Here is a 20,956-nt window from a genome sequence, read left to right as displayed (position 1 = left end):
CTTGTGTTTGACAACCGCCCCCAGATAGTCCATGAATAAAATACAGAGTAGTACCCAGACATAATTAAACTGCCAATGTGGATGTACCTAAATGAACTTGATATCTTAATGACACTAGATAGCACGCGAATAATGAAGGCGGCATGAAAGGGATGTGCATAATGAACCCAGACATCCCGGCTGTCGCCGAGGAGCCGCCCGCGGGGACCGACCTCGCCCACGGTGGCTCTTGGATCCCCTCGTTAGCACGTGGGGCATCGCCTGCGCTCTGACGCTGCACCAAGGGGACCAGCACTGAGGGCTGAGCCGGGCAAGGGCTGGTGTCCTGCGGCGCTGGCAGGTCTGTGGCCATGTAGGACAGGGTGGCCTGTGGAGACAGGGCTCTCAGACCTGCCTGCTGTCACATCTCGCCCTCCCTCCTGCAGAAACCCCTTCTTTGCCCCATCTCTGCACCAAACCCTCACTGGCCCTGCTACATCTGCTCCTCCAGAGACCTCCAGCATGCTGCTGTGTAGCACAGACATGATTTTTAGGAGCACTTAATAGGATGAAGTTTCCAGATATGTTCCTTTTTTAACTTTTTTTTTTCAGCACAGAGATTGTTTGCCAGCAAAGAAGCCACTCCCTGGGGACAGGCTGCTCAGAGGAGCTCAACCACCAGATAGAGAACACGTCCCGAGATAACTCGGCAGCACATGCAGAGCCACAGCCCCTCCTCATCCCCAACATCCACGGATGTCAAGCCAGACGCATCCTCTCCCAGCACCCACAGGTGCGACCCTCCCCTCCTGCCCAGCACCCCCAACAGACATTCAGTGATCCCTACAAACCCACGCCGGCATCACACCCTCGCTCACGGGATTTGCTCCCAAAAGGCCGGCTCCAGCCTCCTCCTTGGGGCAGGCACGGCGCTGGGTTCACATGCCACGCCGCTCAGAAGGTAATTGCCACTTATTGCTCTAATGGCTCCAATTTTAGCAGCAAATGAGCAATGTACAGTAAGTATTAAAGAAATAATAATGGGAAATTAGAGCACGCGCTACAGGGAAGGAACACTCCCCGGTTACACAGGATAGAGCCATGCTGGCATCTGACAGCAGCGGAGTCCCTGCCTGCTGCTGATATAACTCCAAGATATTTGAATACAATAAGTTCAGCGTATAGGAAAGCAACCGGCTCGATATGCCTCGGCTCACTCCGTAACGACTGAATCGACTGGCAGCTCAGAAATTGCTGCGAAGCCAGCATGGGAAATGTGAACTGGAGCAGGTCCTGTCTCCCTCTAAAAAGGAGATAAGGAAAAATCGCTTAATGAAAAGGAAAAAAGTACAGCGGGTTTGGGGGAAAGCATCTTAAAACGCAGCAGACGGCAGAATCCGGACCACCGCAGGCCAGTGCAGAGAGCAGCCCGCTAGAGGCAGCGCACCAAGTCGTGGTGCCGGACGGAGTATTGAGACGGGTTAAAAACACGTAACTCCTGCTTTGGCCAAAAAAAAAGGGAAGGGTGGCACCAGCGTGGTCCAGCCTGCCCAGAGAGGTGATGGGAGGGACCTGGGGACATGCTCACCACCAGCGTGTCTTGAGCAATGGCAGGCACCATCAGAAAGACGCCAGAAAGACACGGCCAAAGAGCTCTGGGTCCCAACCCGACGAAACCTTCAACTTACAGCACTCTGCCCGTTCACCCTCTCTGAATATTTGGCCCTGACTGCCAGTTATTTAACCATTGCCTTCCTTCCCAGGAAAACACCCCCGCAGTGCACCCTGATTAGACAGTAATGGTGATTTTATTAGATTAAATAACTCCAGTGACCCCCAGAGACCAGCAGCACTTTAAGCATAGAGCCTGGGAGTTGGAATTACTGTTATTTAGCATTGATTAGATTACGAGGCAAATCCAATTTTTCCCCTAAACATATGACGGCTGTGATTTGCCTAGCGGGAGACGTTAAGGACGGCATTCCTGGAAATCTGTGCTGAGCAGGGGGAACCATCCCTGAGTCAGCAACGTCAGGGTGACCTGGGCTCGTGTCTGAAAGTCCTTCTGCGGAGAGCGTGACGGGGGCCCCATCGTCCTGGCCCTCGCTTTGCTTCAAAGCCGGGGGGGGGTCAGGTGGACCTGTATCACCAAGAAATAATTGGGACTCCTTGACCCATGGCCCTGCCATGGCTGAGGCTGTTAATCACCCCTCAAAGCTCCCTCCCAGCCCCTTTCCCCCTGGGAGCCCATGGCCCACAGCTCCCATCAAGGGACGTGCCTCTATACTGGTCTGCCGGGTCTCTCCCTTCCCCTTATCCCCAGGATCCCATGGGAATCCTTCTCGTGACTCGGAGGATGTGGAGTGGGCTGGGAAAGGTTGGTCAGGGTAGGAGCAGGACTGTGTCAGGGCTCCACTCCGAAGTACGGGGGTGCAGTGAGCGTCCCCTGCCCGAGGGACGGTTTTCAGTGTGCAGTGCGCCTTCCTTCCACGCCCTTTCCTGCAGTACGCTGCGCATTTAACGCCTGGCGTAGGAGATCAGCCGGGACAGAGCTTCCTTGGGATCTCTTCGCTGATGTGCCTTTGGGAAGCCAGCAGGCTCAAGCCATTCCTAAATGTATTCCCCACACTGGGCAGAGCTGCCCGCAGATCCAGGGATGCTGGGCAACCCCAGCAGCCGCAGGGAAGAGCACAGACAGACAGACGGACTCTCGCGAGAGCAGGCTCAGCTGCCAGTGCAAAACTCACTGGTCTGAAAAATCTTATACTGGGGACGCACAAGGAAAAGGGGAGGCTCCACAAACAGCTGGCTCCCAGAAACCAAGATGACCACCTCATGAGCCAGACCTATCAGTGCACCCGTTCCGGGCTGAGCATCCATCAGGGACGGAGGGGAGAAAGAAGGACGCGTGCCCCATCCATGCTGAAACAACCAGTAGGCTCCAGTCAGATTCTGGACTCCTCCGCCTCCCTCACTCCTGGATGTCCCCAGCGGGGTGATGGCCAAGAGAGCCCCTGGAAGCGGCCAGGGTTGAGCGCGGCTCGGCAGGTCACTCAGGCTCGGGCTCCCTCAACTAAGTGTGGGCTGACACCAGCTTTCACATCGCTGCTCGATTCGCCCAACACAACCAAGCGCTGCTTTCAGGGCTTTAATAAAACCCAGAGCTGCTCATAATTTTAAGCCAGATTTACTTCAAATGAAGCACACCCTAATTCCTTCCTCTCCTCCGCGATCACCACCCAATCCTTGTCCCATCTACCTTCGCAAGGCCACGACGTGACCGAGCCCAGGCAACTTCTGCGCGAGAGCGGGGCTGGGCACGTTGCTCTGGGGCGAGAGCCGAGAAAGCAGTGGAAGCATGTGCTAGGGGGATGCTTATATTGCCCAAAAATAAATAATAACTTAAACATCCAGTGCTGCAATAGCGTATTTCTCATGTACCAAAGGCCTGGCAGAGGCAGGCAGTGATGGGGAGGCACCGATTTCTTCCTCCCACCTCCGTTTTGGGGCAGGCTGGATGGGAGGGCAATGAACGCTGGATGTTTACTGTCACAAAGCCCCTTGAACAGCCAGGCTGCAGGGTTGGAAGCGCCAGAAACGGGGACATACCCAGGCATTGGCTGCAACCCGGACTGCGAGGCGCAGCCCCCCGAAACCCGCGGCTCACAGCGTGGCTCGCCGGCCCAGCCGCACCGTGCCACGGCAGCAGCGAGTCCCCACAACGTGACAGAGGGCCGTGACCCTCCCTGCGCAGGCAGGGCAGAGCTCAACCTGTCCAAGCGCTGAACGAAGCGGCTCCGGCGCCTTGGTGGGCTTTGCCGCTGGGGCTGACCCCGACCCGCAGCACTGGAGCTGGTCAAACTCAATTAAATGCTCTGCACCGCATCTGGGTCAGGCCGTCAAGTATTCCCCCCATCTCGGCCCCTTCGGAGGCTCCCGGGCTAACCGCTTGCACGTCCTACGAAATTCTTTCTTTCTGAGGCTCTTCCAGAGGATTTGCTGCTGCTCGAAGGGAGAGTGGCAGAGGCCGGAGCAAGTGCCGGGGGCTGAGCGCCTCTGCCCCAAGCCCAGCTCCCGTGCTGGGGGATCACCCCCATGCACACAGAAACAACATTGAAACCTGATGTGACTCTGCACCCGATCCTTTGCACATCCTCTGTGTCCACCTGTGGTGGGAGCAAACGCAGCCCGGAGAGGGCGATGCTGGAGGGACAGATCCCGGTGCTCACCGGCTGCAGGAAAGCCAAGTTCCCAGGCCCCCCCCCAGGTGCACCTCCAGCAATGACCTTTGTGTTTTGTGACTCACCTCATCAGCATAAGCCCATTTCACAGATGGGGAAACTGAGGCACAGGACAGAACAGGCCCTTCTCACCACCACCGGGCCAGGCTGAGCGTGTCCCAAAGCCCCCTCAGTTACCTTGGACACCACACAGGAGACGGACAGCATGTGCTGTCCATGCCATGGCAATGCCCGTGCCGTCCCCAGGAGGTCAGATCTCCTGTCACCACAGCTGCACAACAAAATCCCATCTGCCCCTTCCAGCCATTCAAACCCAGGGATGGGCTGGTCCGTCAGTGGTTGTTAAGAAACCTCCGGCAGCCCTTTAAACCCAGGCAGGTTTGCATGGGGCTGAAGAGCGGGGCTCACGACCTCCCTCTGAGCAGCAAACCCTCCAGGAGATGGGCAGAAATGAAGAGCTGGCGTGGCAGTCGGACCTGAAACCAAATGTTTGCGAAGCAAGTGTCGGTCCTGGCGGGGCTGCAGCAGCACGGAGGCACGGTACCTTAGAAGCACGTAAATCCGTAACGGATGCTTCAGAAAGTTCAGCTATCCCTACCCAACTCTCACTAGCCCCTAGGTGATGAGAAATATCTGATGAGCCCTCTTGGGTCACCTCAGAGTCCCCCAACCCACAAGCTGATTCCTGTGCCAACTGGGGACCCCTGGGTCCCTCCTGACCCAGGCTCAGGGACTCCTGCAGCCAGATCCTGCTTGTGGTCCCTCACGCTTAACAGTTCCTGATGCATCTTCCTTTGCCAAGCACTTCTGGAGCCCTGTTAGAGTCTTGTGGCCAAAAACCTCCCGTGGCAACCAGTCCCACAATTTAATCTCACACTGTTTGAAAAAGTCCCTATTTCCACTCCTTTCCAACCTGTTGCTGACAGTACAGGTGGAGATATGAGAGGCATGGCTGCTGCCTTCTCAGTCTCTCCATGAAATCTCCATCTCAACAGGTTCTGGACTCAGGCTTCAGCGAGAGCCTTAACAGAGCTCAAGAGCTCCCTTCCTGGGAGAGTTTCACAGCTCACGGTAACACAGCACATCAGCACAGGGGACGAGGAAATGTAAGATGGACAGTAAGCAACCAAAGAGAAAAAGATGTAACTGAGTTCCCATCCCTGGAAACAGGGGCTGTGAGCAACCTGATCTGGTTGGAGATGTCCCTGCTCCTGGCAGGGGGGTTGGATGGGATGGGCTTTAACGGTCCCTTCCCACCCAAACCCTTCTGTGATTCTATGATCCTAAGTGGTTACTGGTGCCTGGTAAAGCTGTGTCATCTCTAATGCATCGGCAGAGCAAGAAATCCAGTAACTCCCCCATGAGATAAGGCTGTTGGAGAGATGGTTGCTGCCCCTAACGCAGCAGGGCTGGGGACGGGCGAGCACCGAGGCACCAGTGCATCCATGTGCACATGTGCCTGCGCTCAGCACCTTCCTCCTCCTCTTCCTCCATATGGCCCTGGCCCTGCTGGGGAAACTGACTGGGACAGGGCACGCGGGGCAGCCAGATGTCGGGGAGCCAACACACACAAGCAGGGTCTCGCCGAGCCCTGCACAGGAGGCTCTGAGCCGACCCCAAACCACGCTCACCCAGCTCTCATGTCACCACCTGTGCCATGCTCACCGCACGCAGCGAGACTTGGCTTTTGGTTTTTCCCTTCTTTAGGGACAACGGAAGAGCTACCAACCATTGTCCCATGGGTACAAGACTGATAAATAACATTTACAGGCCAATATTAATACTCGCACAGCACAGCTCAGCAGCGCAGGAGGGCAGGAACATTGCACAATGCTAGCTTTGTCTCTTGCCATGACACACAGGTTTTTCACAAAGAAGATTCCAAATCACCTTGCAGACCAGAAGAAAGACCTCTGCCCAGCCATCAAAAGCCAACTGCCCCGAGCCCCATGGTGGGTCTGCCAGCAGCATGGTTCCCAGCAGGTCCGTGGACGGAGAACAAAGACGAAGGGAGCCCGTTGAAACTGCAGAGTTAATTTTTAGGGGCAGAGACTAGAATTACCTGAGCTGGAAGTTAGCCCGGACATGGGGATTAGCACCCCTCAAACCTTGTAAGAGGAGTCAGGGGAACTTTCCATGACCTTCAGCATGAGGAGCAGGTTGAGGAGCAGAGTAGCACTGGGGAGGATGTGGCTGATGCTGAGGGAAGCTCAGCACACACCGATGCTTGTACCAGACAGCCTGCCTTCCTACCACGGTTAGAGGACACCAACAGCAGCATGGAGGTAGATGCCAAGAGGTCCCATGTACTAAGCCTCGCTCGGTCAGAGGCTCTGGTGTGTTTCTGCCTGTTTCCCCACTGACAGCATGGAGCATCCTCCAGCTCACCCATGCTATTGATGTTGGTGGCACTGCATGAACCCAGGCAGGCTGGCCATGCCTCTGCCAACGCTTCCTGACAGCAGTTTTGGAAAGTGAGAAACATCACAGCTGAGGCCACTGACCAAGCGTCTGTGTCTCAGAGGAGGGAGATCACAGAATCTTAAGGTTGGAAGAGACCTCCAAGATCATCAAGTCCAATTGTCAACTCAACACCACCATGCCTACTAAACCAGGTCCTGAAGAGGACATTTTTTGAACACCTCCAGGGATGGTGACTCCACCACTTCCTCGGGCAGCCTGTTCCAGTGCCTGACCACTCTTTCAGGAAAGAAGTCTTACATTATATCCAACCTAAACCTCCCCTGCCGCAACTTGGGTTTGGTTCCTCTTGTCCTATTGCTAGTTACTTGGGAGAAGAGACCAACACCCACTTCCCTACACCATCCTGTCAGGCAGTTGTAGAGAACAATGAGGTCTCCCCCCAGTCTCCTCTTCTCCAGACTAAACAACCCCAGTTCCCTCAGCTGTCCTCATCAGACTTGTCCTCCAGACCCCTCACCAGCTTCGTTGCCCTTCTGTAGACACACTCCAGCACCTTAACGTCCTCCTTGTACTGAGGGGCCCAAAACTGCACACAGTATTTAAGATGTGGCCTCATCAGTGCCATGTACAGGGGCAGGATCACTGCCCTGGTCCTGCTGGCCCCACGATCTTCCTCCCTTCTGGCCTTGGCACATCATACAGCCTCCTTCTGCCATCACCAGTTTTACCTACGCAAATCACAGCGCGTTAACGGCACAATACTAATTGCACCCAGGGTAACCCACTGCTCCCCCTCTCCAGGCCTGGGACCCCCATGGGCACAGCAGGAGCAGGGGAAAGCCGATGGTTGGCATGAGTTCCTCCCAAACACCTTTGAGATCAGCGAAGTTGGAGACTGAAGGCATTTATGGAGCAAACTTCCAGCCAGGGGAAGGGGTCCTGAGCCAAAGTCCAGGTGCAAAATGGGGAAAGTGGCATCTCCAGTTGGCACGTTATGGGGGCTGGGAACACATCGGGACCATGGGGTCACTGGTCCTGGAGCGTATTTTTGGGGGTCTCAGCAGAGCCAGACCACCTCCTCACACTCTCTGCACACCGTTTCTCCCACGCCATCGCGTCTCCTGCTTTTGGCTTGCTGGAGGGCTCAGGACACAGAGGGGTGGGAAATCAGCTAGGAAATCCAGATGTTTCCTCACTCTGAGCTGGAACATGGCAACGCTTGGGGATTTCTCCCCCAAAAAAAAAGGGGATTAAACATTGCAATACGATACCACAAAAGCAGAAATGAAATGTCAACGACAAAATGCAACGCTTGAGAGCCCAAAGATGCACCCGTGAGCGTGCACACAAACACACGCACAAACCATCAGACAAACAGGGAAGTCACAGCGATTGGATTTGGTATTTTCCCATAAAAGGCTTCCCCAGAGACCACGGGATGCAGAAGGGAGCTGTCTTCCAACGGGCGATGTCAGAACGAATCAGCCTGGCTTTTTGAAATTTTTAGCAAAAAATGATTCTGCTAGAGAGAGAAATAAAGAAACAAATAAACTGCTTCCCATCGCACTGCTGCGCTTGATCCTGAACATCTCTCCAGGAGAGGGTGTGGGAAGGGCGGTGGTGGGTAGACCTGATCTGGCTGTCCACGTCCCAGTTTCCAGCCATGGAAATGGTTCTGCTCGGGAAGCGGAGGCTGCTCCATCTCCCGCTCACAGCCGGGAGCTGGATGGGATCTGGCTGAAGCTGCTGCACCGGTGTCCATCATGCACACAGAAGGCATCCAGACGCCTGGGTGGGATTTTCCTTACACGATGCTTGGGCACGGCTGCTCGACAGTGGGGGAAACAACCAGGCGAGGTTTCCAAAGCTCCCCTGGGGCAGCGATGGGAAGTTTCTCCTCTGCCTCCCACCAGAGACGTAGCCGGCAGCAGCCTGGAGCCTGGGGGAGTTTCAGCAGGGATCTTTCTATCTCTGCAACAGATGGTGTTGCAATAGAAAGAGCACATTATGAATCTCCTCGCTTCCAGGAAGCAAGAAGGATGGTCTTGCCACGCATGAAGGGAACTGGCGATTTCTTTCGCTGAAAGATTTCCTCCTGCAGCATCGCATCATTCGATGAAAGAAACACCAAGAATAATTCACTTCCTTGAGCAACTCTATTTATAGTCTCGCTGCGGGCAGCGTCCCGCTCACATACCCGCAAGGGCTCGGGAGGGTGCAGCTTGGACCTTAACACGTTTACCTCCAAACCGTGAAAACCTGAATTTTCCGGGAGGTGGGTTCTGCAGGAGACAGGCAGAGACACTGTCACCTGGGGTGACAGACCTTGGATGAACAGCCCCACTGACCCGGACGGGGCTTTGTAACGGGGCAAGACTCCCAAGTACCCAACCCCAGCAACACAACGTTAATGGCAACCCAATCCCCTTCCCTTCCACTATACCTGCACATAATGAGAATTTGCAAAGATTTATGGCCACAACCCTCACCCCTGCTCCCCCTCGCCAGCTTCTGCTGTTTTCCGGCGAAAGCGGTGTGGGTTACCTCGGTATTCTCCAGGGGAAAGCATAATGCCTATGTCAGGGAGGGGGCTGACGGGGGGTTATTCTCAGGTTTTCCGATCACTTGTTGTTGGCTCTCAACTCTTTGGAAAGGTACCAGCTCCCTGCCCCCTCCGCAGACCCAACTGCTCTTATAGATTTCAAAAGGTGGGGGTGAAATCCAGCTCGGACATGGTGATCAGACACTGGTCATGATGGTGCAGCCAGAGCACCGCCCCGGACCCCAGAGCCGACGGCAGGATGGGTTATGCGCGTAGGTGAGGATTTGCAAGATCCGGCCTTATAGGAGGACTTAGTGGTGTAAGTGGAGTGAATCTGCTCCTTCTTTAAAAAGCATCACAATTTTTGCCATAAATGGGCTCCCGCCCCAGCCAGCTGGAGCTTTGTGCTGCTTTTCACGGGACCCGGCTCGATGGATTTAGCTGACAAGATCTTGGACAGTCAAGGCCATATTTTCAAGATTGCTCAGCACCAGCAGGCAGGGCCAGGGGAGCCCCACGTTCCCAGCACCCAGGCCCAGGCCGAGCCACAGACAAGGAAGGGGCCGATACCCTGCAGCCTCCCGTGCCCCAGGGACCAGGGTATGAAGCAGCAGTGAAAAGCAGGACAGGGTCTACTGACTTCTGAACCTCCCCTGTATATCCTCATGCAGACCACAGGATCTGATGAGAAAGGAGCCAAACAAAACCCTAAGTATTTATTTTGTTTTCGAGCAGGGATGGGGCTGCCTTCTCCTTCTGTGCCAACTCAGGAGCTCAGCCCATCATCAGGAACGGACACGAACCCTGGATATGAACTTCTCCGCTGACAAGCAAATAGTGGATGGTGCCACCCATCAGGCACGCACACTGGATGGCCCTCCACCTTGCCTCAAGAGGACAGCGAGCAGAAGCTGTGCCAAGGCTGCAGGACCTTGCCAGCAGCTCCGGAGGAGTTCACCTTCTTTGGGTACTACTTAACCCCCAGCAAAGCCCAGCAAGCTCAGACACCGCACACCACCTCATCTCTGCACAGGAGAGGTGCTGCAGGGGCACGGCCCTGCTGTCCCACCCCTGCGGCACAGGGCAGTGACTGCCCTCCCACTTCACAGACGGGCAAACCGAGGCACACCAGGACATCTCCCCAGCAGTAGGGTGACAATCTTCAAAATACTTCAAATCTTTACCGGAATGCCTTGGAGTGTCCGAGCGCAGGTCACACACAACAGCAAAGCACACGAGCGCCAGAACCAGTTACTGTCTGTTTATAACAGACCCAGCAACCCCAGCCCTGATCTCATCAGCATTTCCAATGAGCTCCTTCTCCCCTTGCTCTTCCCCAGCAAGGAGAGGTCCCTTCAACCACCCACAGACCCATCCTCCATCTCCAACGACCCCTTGGCCAGGAGACCCATGCTGTCCAACCAACCAACACCCTCTCCACCGCCTTTGCGCCGGTCTCAGCCCATCTCCACCGGTTGTTTATCGTGAGTTACCTGCACTTTGGGGCCAAGACCATCTTTTGTTTCCTTCTTATACAATGCCTGGCACAGTGAGCTCGGTACGGGGAAGTATCTGATTACACAGATAATAAATAAACAAGGACCTTGATCCTCTTCAGTATGTGGTTGTCCAAGGCTGCAATTTCCAGAGAAACTGCTGCAGGCTGCGCTCGATGCTATTAGTAATTCCGATGTGTTTGGGAGACAAGATGTTCCCAGGATGACGAGCAGGGGCTGCTAAGCCCCACAAGCAGGCGTGTGCACAGCAGGGAGTGAAAAACCCAAACTGGCTCAAACGCGATGTCCAAGGGCACAACCCATGTTCTGGGCTGGGCACACCATGAACAGAGTCAAAGACGTGATGTTTCTTGCAGAGGCTGCAAGGGGAGGTGAAGAAAGGTGGGGGAGAAGACCACTTTAAAGCAACTACTGTTACAGCACCTCCCTCCACAGCGGGTTTTGCAGTAAGGTTTTTCCTTCTGACAGCCGCCGGGTCCTGCTCCACCTCACACGAGCCCTACTTGCTCCCCTGGCATCATCCACGCGCTCCTGTCCCCTTCGCTCCCGTGCCACTTCCCGGTTACACAGCACTCCCAGATTGAATTACAGTGGCCACAAAACCCCGTGGACCCCCAGGCCACCCACTGCTACAGGGGCAGCCCGTCTCCTCCATCCCCAGGGCTCTGGTTCCACCACGACTTGAGGCACCAAGGATGGAAAACGGCACAACACGGTGGGATGCAGCTATGAGCAGCTGCTGTAAGCATGTGTGTCCCCTTTTCCTCCATCCCAGACCCCTTCAGCATCTGAGATGTTCCCTTTGACTCAGAAACATCAGTGGCTGCCTAGGTTAAAAAGAAGAAGAAGAAGAAAAAAAAAAGCTTGGAGAAAAATCCCAGGAGGACATTAATTAGGAGACAGAACTCCCCAGCTCTGGAAGCATCGGGGAGGAGCGATACTTAAACTCCCAACCTGACAGAGTAACTTTGATTCATCTTTCATCTTCCCCTCGATCGGGTGTAATCTAATGACATTAGCTTGGCTTCGCTCTAGTGAAATTGGCACCGGTGCTACAGCGGCAGGGAGATTAAAACGTATGAAATAAATGTTCCTGGGGTGACTGACAGCATAATGACATTCCAACAGGCAGCTCAATCAGCGCGAGACTAACAAAGGATCAGAGGGAACCAGCCAGACTTGCAATATCACCCGCAAATACACGTATTTTTTTTTAATCCAGACATTTTCTTTACTTGCCTGGCTTAGCCCCTGTTCTTGGGAGTTTTCCCCAGGCTGTACAGGGCTGGGTTGGGGTGGGGGACGACAGCTGAACTCTTAAAACCCACGCTCACCTGCTAATGAACTCTGTTAGCTCAAAGGCCTTGTTCAGGGCTGGAGCCGAGGTTTCCGCGGGGCACAGTCAATGCCGGCATTGTGGGCTGCCCGCTCCTTCCTCCTGTTCCCGTACGGGAGAGGGCTCGCCAGCCCCAAACGAGGAAAGCTGCTTTCGGCACCCAGCCTCCCTTCGTATTCAACCCACACGCGAGTGCACACGGAGGTGTCACTCTTCCCAAATTAAATCACTCAAATAATTTTTTTTTTTTTAATAACAGCCTCTCGGTAGGACAGTTGCCTCCTTGCCCAGGCACAGCACTGGCTGGAAGAGGTGAGCAATTATTTCGCTTGATTTACTGGGCAGTGTTTTCGTGCCCAGTCGGTGACAGGACTTCCACGCGCCAAGCCTGTCCCTGGCTGCCCCACAGGTCCAACACCTCACCGGCTGCTTCGCGAGCGCCATCCCGCTGCTATGGCCGGGGCTCAGCCCCGTTCCCCCATCCTCACGCCGTGTAACGAGCAGCTCTTTTATTTCCAGGAGGAACCGGGGTCCCCTTCGCACTCCAGACCCCGCCACGGTCCCGGTGCGGCATCCCTGTGACAGCCCACCTGCGCGCTCCAGCGACGCTGGCGTCGGCCGCCAAGGCTGGCTGGCTCTTCTCGCTCTGCAAGCCTGCACCGCTGCAAACAGCCAAGGGCTTTTTTTTTTGCGTTCCCTTGGACAAGGGCGCTCGCTGCCCGCGCCGGCTTCCCGCGGGCGCTGAAAGCAAACCCAAGTGTTTATAACTTGTAATGATGCTGTTTAGTCTGACTGCTGGGAAACAGAAATGCACGTGAAACCTAAGCCTCTGATGCCAAAGATAAGAAATCAGGACCCCTGGCAAACATCTGGCCGTTTCCCCGGCGCTGAACCCTCAAAGATTACAGCAAACCTGTGGAGAGAGACTGATTTTTTTTTTTTAAATGAGTATTTATAACAGGCTGGTAACTGGTTACCAGTGGGCTGACACTGCAGCTCTGCCATCGCGCCGGGACTCTGCGTGTTAGTAAAGATTACTCATACAAGCAAAGCTGGCAAGATTGGGTCTCACAGGAATAATCCCATACAAAGCATTCACTGTACCTCAGCCTCCACAGGGCTAATAAAAGGAAAAATAATGGTGAAATTCAGTACATCAAATACCAGAACAAACAAACTGCTGCAATTAATGGGAGAGCTCATGTACCAAATGCTGGAACATAATGATTACACAGACAGCCTGCGGGGCGGCACCTCGAGGGGGTAAGAGCCGCAAGATCAAGACCAAACCTCGGGAAAATTAAAGCCCCTCCACCAAGGGCTGTACTACGCCCTAAAAGCCCGCAGCTCCTGCGCTCTCGAGGTCCACGCTCCCCGCTCAGGCACCGTTTCCAGGTCTATCCCACCGCCATCTGCTCCTCAAGGCTTCAGAGCATCTTTGATAAATGAGCTTTTCTGCATAGCCACCATAAATTTCAGTAGATGCCACCCCAAAGCCATGTGTTTATTTTTCAAAGCCAAGACTTGATTAAACCTCTTCTTGAGGTTTTTCAGATTCGTTTTTAATGTTTCCTCTCTGATACAGGGTCAGCATGTGGAAATTGGATAAGCGCACACTAAAAATATAATTCTGTAGACAGCTTCAGCCCACACGAAAGGAAATCTTTCTTCTTGGAGAACCCACACTCCGCTGCCTGCAAACACCCGGCGCGTTTCTGACACCGGCGGATGCACAGGGAAGCTCATCGCTTCCACGTGTTAAGACTTTTACATAAACACCCGGGCTGCTGGTACTATCCTACTCCACATCTCAACACCGTCACCACGAGCTGAGCCAAAAATTATCCCATCCTCTCCTCTCTGCTAATAGCTGGGCTTCACGTGAAACTCAAACAAGCTCCGGGGGTACCCAAAATCCTCTCCTTTTCACTTGTTCATTCAAGAAAGCCACAGACACAGGCACGCTTGGCGAAAAAGCAGTTTCACCTCCACCCTAACCAATCCTTTCCAGAGGAATCTGCCAGAAGACGCTGCTCTGTTAACTTTAAAACACGTAAGGAAAACATCTACAATGCTAATGAGAATCCTGCCCCTCGGCTTTCACGCTGTCGGCCTCGTTTTAACGGGGATACCTTTTATTTGGTTTAATGAAACACTAATTAATGGAAAGAAGAACCCCATCTACGTTTTTGCTCCTTCCTTAGGCAAGGTGAGCGCGTGGGCTGCGCTCCTGGAACTGACATTTTTGGTTACCCCGTTCCCAGGCTGCTGAAACATTCCTATGGGAAATCGTGGTTTTTTTATACCAAGTACAGGAAAGCTGCTTTTACCGGCTGCATCTCTGCGCGGGGAGTTGCGGAAGGGGGCGATCCGATGCTTTGCAAGGGGAGGCAGCTGGGGCTGGGACTGGGATGAGCCACAGGTTTTGCGAAGCCCCCCTCCCCCAAAAAAAAGCCGGGGAGCAGCAAGATGTTGGGGGGGCTGTGGTACTCGGAGCGGGGGGGGTAGCTCTGTCCGCATCCCCGCGGAGCCCCCAGGGCGATGGGGCACCCACTGCTCTTCCCATTGCCCCCCACTCCCACCCCGCAGGCAGCACCCGGGGGGACCCTGCAGTGGGGCTGACGGGGTGGCGGGGAGAGGGGGAGCTGGGGGATTTGGGAGCAGGGACGGGAGAACGGGTGGAGAGGGGATGGGGGGAGCAGAGAGCCCGGGGATCTGGGAAACAGAGACGGGGGTTGGGGGAGACGAGGCTGGGGGATTTGAGGATGGAGAAAAGGGTCGGCGGGTGGGTTTGCGGAGGGGGGTCGGGGCTTCGGGGAGCAGCGACGGGGTTCGAGGGGACAAGAGGGGTGGGCTGGGGGCCGGGGGCCGCGGAGGGGCTCAGTGGCCAGCGGGGGGCACTGCCGGCCCGGCCACGGCCCCGGCCCCTCCCGTACCTGTACCAGGCGAGTCCCCGCTCGTAGTTGCGGTCGAAGAAATGGGGCTCGGCCCCGACGGCGCGGACATCGGGGTGCACCCGCAGGAACTCCAGCAGCGCCCGCGTCCCCCCCTTCTTCACGCCGACGATGATGGCCTGCGGCAGCCGCTTGGTACCGGAGCCCAGCAGCCGCGCCAGGGAGCCGGGCGCTCCCGCCGCGCTGCCCCCGCCGCCGCCGCCGCCGCCCGAGCCGCCCGCCCGGCCCCCGGCCGGCGCCTCCTCCTCCTCCTCTTCCTCCTGCCGCCGCCGCCGCTGCTTGAGCCGCTGCAGCAGCCGCTTCCGCCTGGCCGCCGCCGCCTGCCAGGGGGGCAGCTCGGCCGAGCCCCCCAGGTACCCGCCGCCGCCCCCCTCCTCCTCCTCCGAGGGGGCGCCGGCGGCGATGATGGGACCGGGCAGGGTCTGGCAGCGGTCGGCCAGGCAGTAGAAGACGTAGAGGGACATGAGGAGGGAGCAGAGCATCACCAGAAACTTCTTGAAGATGCTGCGGGGCAGCGGCTCGGGGGCGGCGGGGGGGGCCGCTGCGCTCACGGCCATGCTACCCCGAGGTGGCGGCCGGGGGCCCTGGCCATGCTCCGCGGCCGCCCCCCGGCGCGGCCCCTCCGCGCAGAGCTCCGCGGAGGCGGGGGGCTGCGCGCTGCTGCCGCATCCCCGGCGCGGGGAGGGAGGGGGCCACGCCGCGGCGGCGCTTCAGGGGGGCATCCCCGGCGGGGGGCGGGCGGGAGGGAGCCCACCGGTGCGGGCGGCTCAGCGTGGGACTCCCACGTGCGGCGCCCACCGCGGCAAACTTCGGCCGAGACATCGCGGGGCGGGGCGGAGCAGGGGGGGGGCGGGCCAATGGAGAGGCGGGGGCGGGAGGCAGAGCCGCGGGGGGGCGGAGGCGGGCGCGGCCCCCTCGGGGAACCCCCCCGCCCAGTCTCTTTGGGTGGAGTGGGGTGCGGGAGTGCTCGGGAGGCTGTTCAAGGGGTGCGAGGATGTCCCGCAGGCTGTCCCGGGGGTGCGAGGGTTCCCGGCAGCTGGCCTGGGGGACGCGGGGATGTCCCGCAGGCTGCCCCGAGGCGTGGAAGGGTGCGGGGATGTCCCGCAGGCTGTTCTAGGGGGTGCGGGGAAGTCTCCGGGGGTGCAGGGATGTCCCGCAGGCTGTCCCGGGTCGTGGAGCGGTGCGGGGATGTCCCGCAGGCTGTCCCGGGGGGTGCGGGGATCTCCCGCAGGCTGGTGTAGGGTGGTGCGGGGATGTCCCGGGAACTGTCCCGGGGCTGCGGCGATGTCCCGCAGGGCAGAGCGGAGGCCTCAGCTCCCTCCATTTTTTCTCCAGCTGCCGCCTGACTTGCCCACCGCCCCACTCCGCAGGACATTTCCATTCTGCTGTTAAGTGTGTGCAGCGCAATGAGCCCGTGATGTTCGCCTGACTGCACTCCGTCCACCTTTCTGTCCCTCTACGCAGATTTTTGAACACCCCCCCACCATCCCTCTGCTACCTGAACACAAATTCCTGACCCGCGCAATGATCACATCCACCCCTGCACACACCCCCCCTTAAAACCGGTGAAACACCAACATGTGTGTAAAATATATTTGCAGGCTTACAGCCAGCAGTTACACTGGGACCTGTACTGAACGCAGCGCAGAAAGAGCTGAAATCAGACTTTTCCCCGCTCACTTGAACAAATTACCCCTAGGCTGGCTGCAGAACCTGGCCCACAGCTGGTAAGAAATATCTACAAACACAACACGATATTGCTCTCAGAATTTGCTCTTCTCCTTCGAGAGCACATAAAATGTGGAAATAGCTATCAGCTTCATGCCTCGGCTGCCTGATTCTAAGGGCTTCATTATTTCGTTGCCTGTGGGAATGTCCTTTTAATTTGAAATGTTTGTCATAGATTATAGAATTTTTAAACAAACTTGCACATGAAACACTTGACTTAGATCTTTTTTTCCCCCCTTTTCTTTGGTGTGGACCTAGCTGAGGAATTAAACTTCAACTACTTGGAAATAAAGCTGGTGTATCCACAAATTATTCGATGAAAGGGCGGGGGGGAAATTGCAATGAATAATAATCAGCCATCTGCAGAGCTGGCTGGCTAATAAAAATGTGTTTCCAAATAGTAAACAGGCCAAAATTAATAGCAAATGTTATTTGCAATGAATTATTCTATTAGATCTTCTCCCAACTTTATGACATTTTTCCTCTCCAAGCAAAGAAACTTATCTCGAATGTATGGCTTTCCAAATCCGTGTCTGCCCCAGCTGCAACGCAGCCAGATCGCTTTATCTAAAGCAGCGAGCGTAATTCCGAGTCCGTGTGTTTGGTGACTTCCAGACACTGTAGCGTCTCAGGTATTCCAGTGCTCCAACATGTAAGTAGCTGCCTGGCGTGCTTCACAAAGGGCTATCGGGAGGTTTGGCCCCGAACACCTCTAGGCAACTACTTACATCATTAGGAACCTAAACGCCTTTATAAATCCGCGCTGTGATCCAAAGCTCATTGAAGTCCATGAAAAGGCTTTGCTGACATCAATGGGCTCTGGAGTGGGCCCTGTAGCAGGAGCACGATCAATGCCGAGCGCTTTGACTCCTTTATGCCGGTTATTATGAGACTTTTTTTTGAAGCGCTTAGAACAATGCTACATTTTCTGTTTGGATAAATGGTCATTTCAAGCAGAGAAAACAAGGAGTGAAATCGGTGTGGAAGAGCGGACGATGTGTGCGTGTGTATCCGCTGTGATCAAATCACAGGATTCATGTTTGCTGCTTTTTTCCTGGAAATATTGGTGAGAATCTCAGCTTTCCTTTAAAAAGTCCCTAGTTGCCTAGGGGAAATACGACCAGAGTCTATTTTAAAAGTTTTGGTGTCTAGAAAGCAATAAGCCAAATATATCTGTATTTAAACCAGCCCTTACGATATTTAAGGCAATCTTGGGATTTTTTTCGGAACCTGATTCATCGATTCTGCCTTCTGGGGCTCCGGCAGCCAGCAACAGCTCTCTGAGAAGGAAGGTGTCTTACCTGGTAGAAAGGGCAACACAGGGAAATAAAATAAGGAATGGTTTCACCCCCTTGCACCCCGTATTGCTGTGGGCTCTGCTAGCACAGCTGCCAGTACAAGATTCCTTAGGGATTTGTTAGCAGACTGGTTCTATCCCTATTTTTAGCTGAGTTTCTCTGGGTACAAAGACTGGTGAACGCTGTACGATAAAGCCAGAGAAATTGGGTGGCTGACGTCATGACATCCAGTTCTGAGAATTTACACCTCTTATCTTTTTTAGCCCTGATGCAAAAATAACCCTTCTCAGGGATAATGTGGTTTTTTTTTTTAAACGACTTAGAGGCTTGGAGGAAAAGGTACTTTCCATTTTGCTCAGCCTCTTACACAACTGATTTAAGATTTTCAGTGCAGCCTCTTTCTTCTCCCCTAAATTTCTGCTGCATTGATCAATCTACCTGTTCCAAGCCCTTTGCTGTGCCCCATCGCAGACACCAGTGGCACCAGTGTGCCTTGCCCGCGGCCTGGCAGCAGCCTCAGGGCGCTGGTATCCCCCGGGGGTCCCGGGCGAGCTCTGTGTGCCGTGGTGGGCACGTGGGCACGCCATCACCCTGGCCGGTGGGCTGGCAGTGCGGAGGCGAGCGCGGCCGTCCCAGCTCGCAGGGCTGCGTGTCGTGTTCGTGACTCACGGCTCCCTGGCGCCAGGCGCTGGCATGGACTCAGCCCGGGGATGGTGCTGGCAGGCTCTCCTCCGTCGTCCTATTTGCACTTGTTCCTTACCTTCCTTGGTTGTTCCTTTCTCCTTTTATCTATTCATTATTTTATTGCTTGCCCCTCTCCTGCCTCCCCTCCCAGGGATGCTCCGTTGTACAATTCGTCTCTGGTGCGAGCAGGGCTCTTCTCCCAACACGGTTGGTGCCAAAATCTCCCTCTGCCGCCAGCAGCAGCCCACTAGCAAGGATTCCTTTTCCAAATGAGCTGATTCGGGATGCCCTTCCTCTGGGGTCCCTTCACGGGACACAGAGGGAACAGACCTGCTGACCAGGAGAGGCCTTTGGCAAGCGAGGCTTCGACTCAGCAACCCAAATTCTCTGTCGCTTTGGCAAACCAGAGCCGAAGACTTCGCTTCCACCATCCGGTCTTTCCAGGAGCTGCCACGCTGTCAGGAAAGCGGGAGGCTTCCAGCTCAGATGCCTGGTGCATGCACAGCCCCACTGGGACAGCTGTATTTTTTCCCCTTTCCCGGTGACCCGTAGCAGAGATGGGATCAGAGGTTAAACTGGGAGTATGGTGGAAAAGGGACTGGCGAGCCCGAGGCTAGCGCAGCTTAACAAGTGATTATAGGGTCTGAAGGCAAAGGGAACCCGCTGCCTGTCAGAAAAAAAAACCATCCCATTGTACCGGGGAGGAGGAGTATGGGACAGAGGAGAGAGAAACAGATTGATAACCAAGGGGCGATGTGACCCAGCCTGGGCTCCTGCAACAAAAGCCCCTTCATCTGAAATGAATGGGAACAATGGCTGATGGGGACAGGCCAGCAGCAGCCAGGAGCTGAGAGCTGGGAGGAGAGGGAGGAGTGGGTAGCGGGTCCTGTTTTACCCAAATCCTCTATTGATCTTGGTAATCTCCTGGGCTTTCCCCCCTTGAAATCACACGGAGAGTTCAAGGACTTTTTGCCTTTGGGTTGTAGGGCCATGCGTCGTCCTCGAGAGCCGGCAGGACCAGCAGCCGGAGAGATGTGGTGTGGGTAGGCTAGTGGAAGTGTCCCAAAGACAGTCTGGGGTGCCGGGGACAGGCTGCTGCTATCACCGGGGATGTCCCCAGCGGTGGCAGGAGGACCATGGCTGCTGGCCTCGCCCTGGCGCTCTCCGGCTCCCCAGTGGCTCCATCGAGCTTTTTGGGGCAGGGTATGTGTGGATGTACGGAGCCTGGCACAATGAAGTCCCAGCCGGATGCTCCCATATTATTAAAAAATATTATTAAAAAATGAATTATGACCTTTCTTCTCTGGGATCTGCCCAGCCCTCATGAGGCACAGCGTGTGCGGAGGGCGCGCAGGGCAGTGGCGGAGCCGTGCGAGCGCTGGGAACTGCATCCCTGTGGAGCATCACTGTGGGGCCCGAGTGGGTAGGGGAAGGTGCTGGAGATGTGCTGGGGAGCCCAGCAACATCTCCAGTGCTGGGGCTTTTGTTGAAAAGACATCAGCATCCTGAAATATTGAGCCATAGACAATAAAAAGGTAGGGACTGGATTTTTCTCGGTTTTAATTTTTTTTTTGGAAGGGCAAGAGTATCCACAGGAAATATAGACTAGGAAAAAAAAAAGAAAAAGAAAAAGAAGTTTTGAAGGAGTATTTTCAGCCTGCACTCTCTTAACCTGACAAAATGACTTGGCCTGCTGCAGAATATGCAATGCCCGCTCCCAAAAAGCAGCAGAAAAGCAGATGAAACCTTAGTCCTGCGCTGGCTGAGGCAGGAGGCAACGCATCTCTGTACCTGATGTTTGGCCACGGCACCCCGTCCACCTTGCATCCGATACCTCCTGCCCAGGAGGGATGGAGAGGAGGCCAGCTGGATCAGAGAGCTGGCACGAGGTGCGAAGACATCTGGGAGGCTCGGGAGCATGAATTAGTAAGAACCAGTAAGAGGAGGAGACTGGATGGGATTCAGAGCCCCGACAGGAGCCTGGGGCTGTCAGCTGCGGCTGCTGCAAGCAGAGTGCTGGTTTCTGGCCCTGCCCTTCCCATCGCTGCCATTGTGATCAGGGTGATGCCTCTGCAAGGAGGGGAGGGCTTGGCCTGGAGCAGAGTGCTTCGTCATGCGCAATGTAACCCAGGGGGCAGAAAGGCTGGCATCTAAAGGATCCCTGTTTGCTCTTCCCCGAGATATACAGGCTGATGATTTATCTGGAGGGCCTCCGCAGCTTGTTAATGGCTCAGCCTCCCATGAAAGCAGCTG

At 55.5% G+C, this 20,956-nt stretch overlaps 1 protein-coding gene across 1 annotated transcript in view; it reads right to left on the bottom strand.

The window, feature by feature from the left end:
- HS3ST3A1 (heparan sulfate-glucosamine 3-sulfotransferase 3A1) overlaps nucleotides 1-15,758 on the bottom strand; it is a 32,664-nt gene extending 16,906 nt beyond the window's left edge. Inside the window, exon 1 of the mRNA XM_086762194.1 lies at nucleotides 14,976-15,758. Within this exon, the coding sequence (XP_086618320.1) occupies nucleotides 14,976-15,550 (575 nt within the window). The 5' untranslated portion in view covers nucleotides 15,551-15,758. The remainder of the gene's footprint in view (nucleotides 1-14,975) is intronic.
- Between the last annotated feature and the right edge of the window lie 5,198 nt (nucleotides 15,759-20,956).

Source organism: Chlamydotis macqueenii, chromosome 18 (assembly GCF_036417535.1).
Source record: "Chlamydotis macqueenii isolate bChlMac1 chromosome 18, bChlMac1.mat, whole genome shotgun sequence".
In the NCBI taxonomy this organism is placed as follows: Eukaryota; Metazoa; Chordata; class Aves; order Otidiformes; family Otididae; genus Chlamydotis; species Chlamydotis macqueenii.
This window is presented reverse-complemented; position numbering and strand designations above follow the sequence as displayed.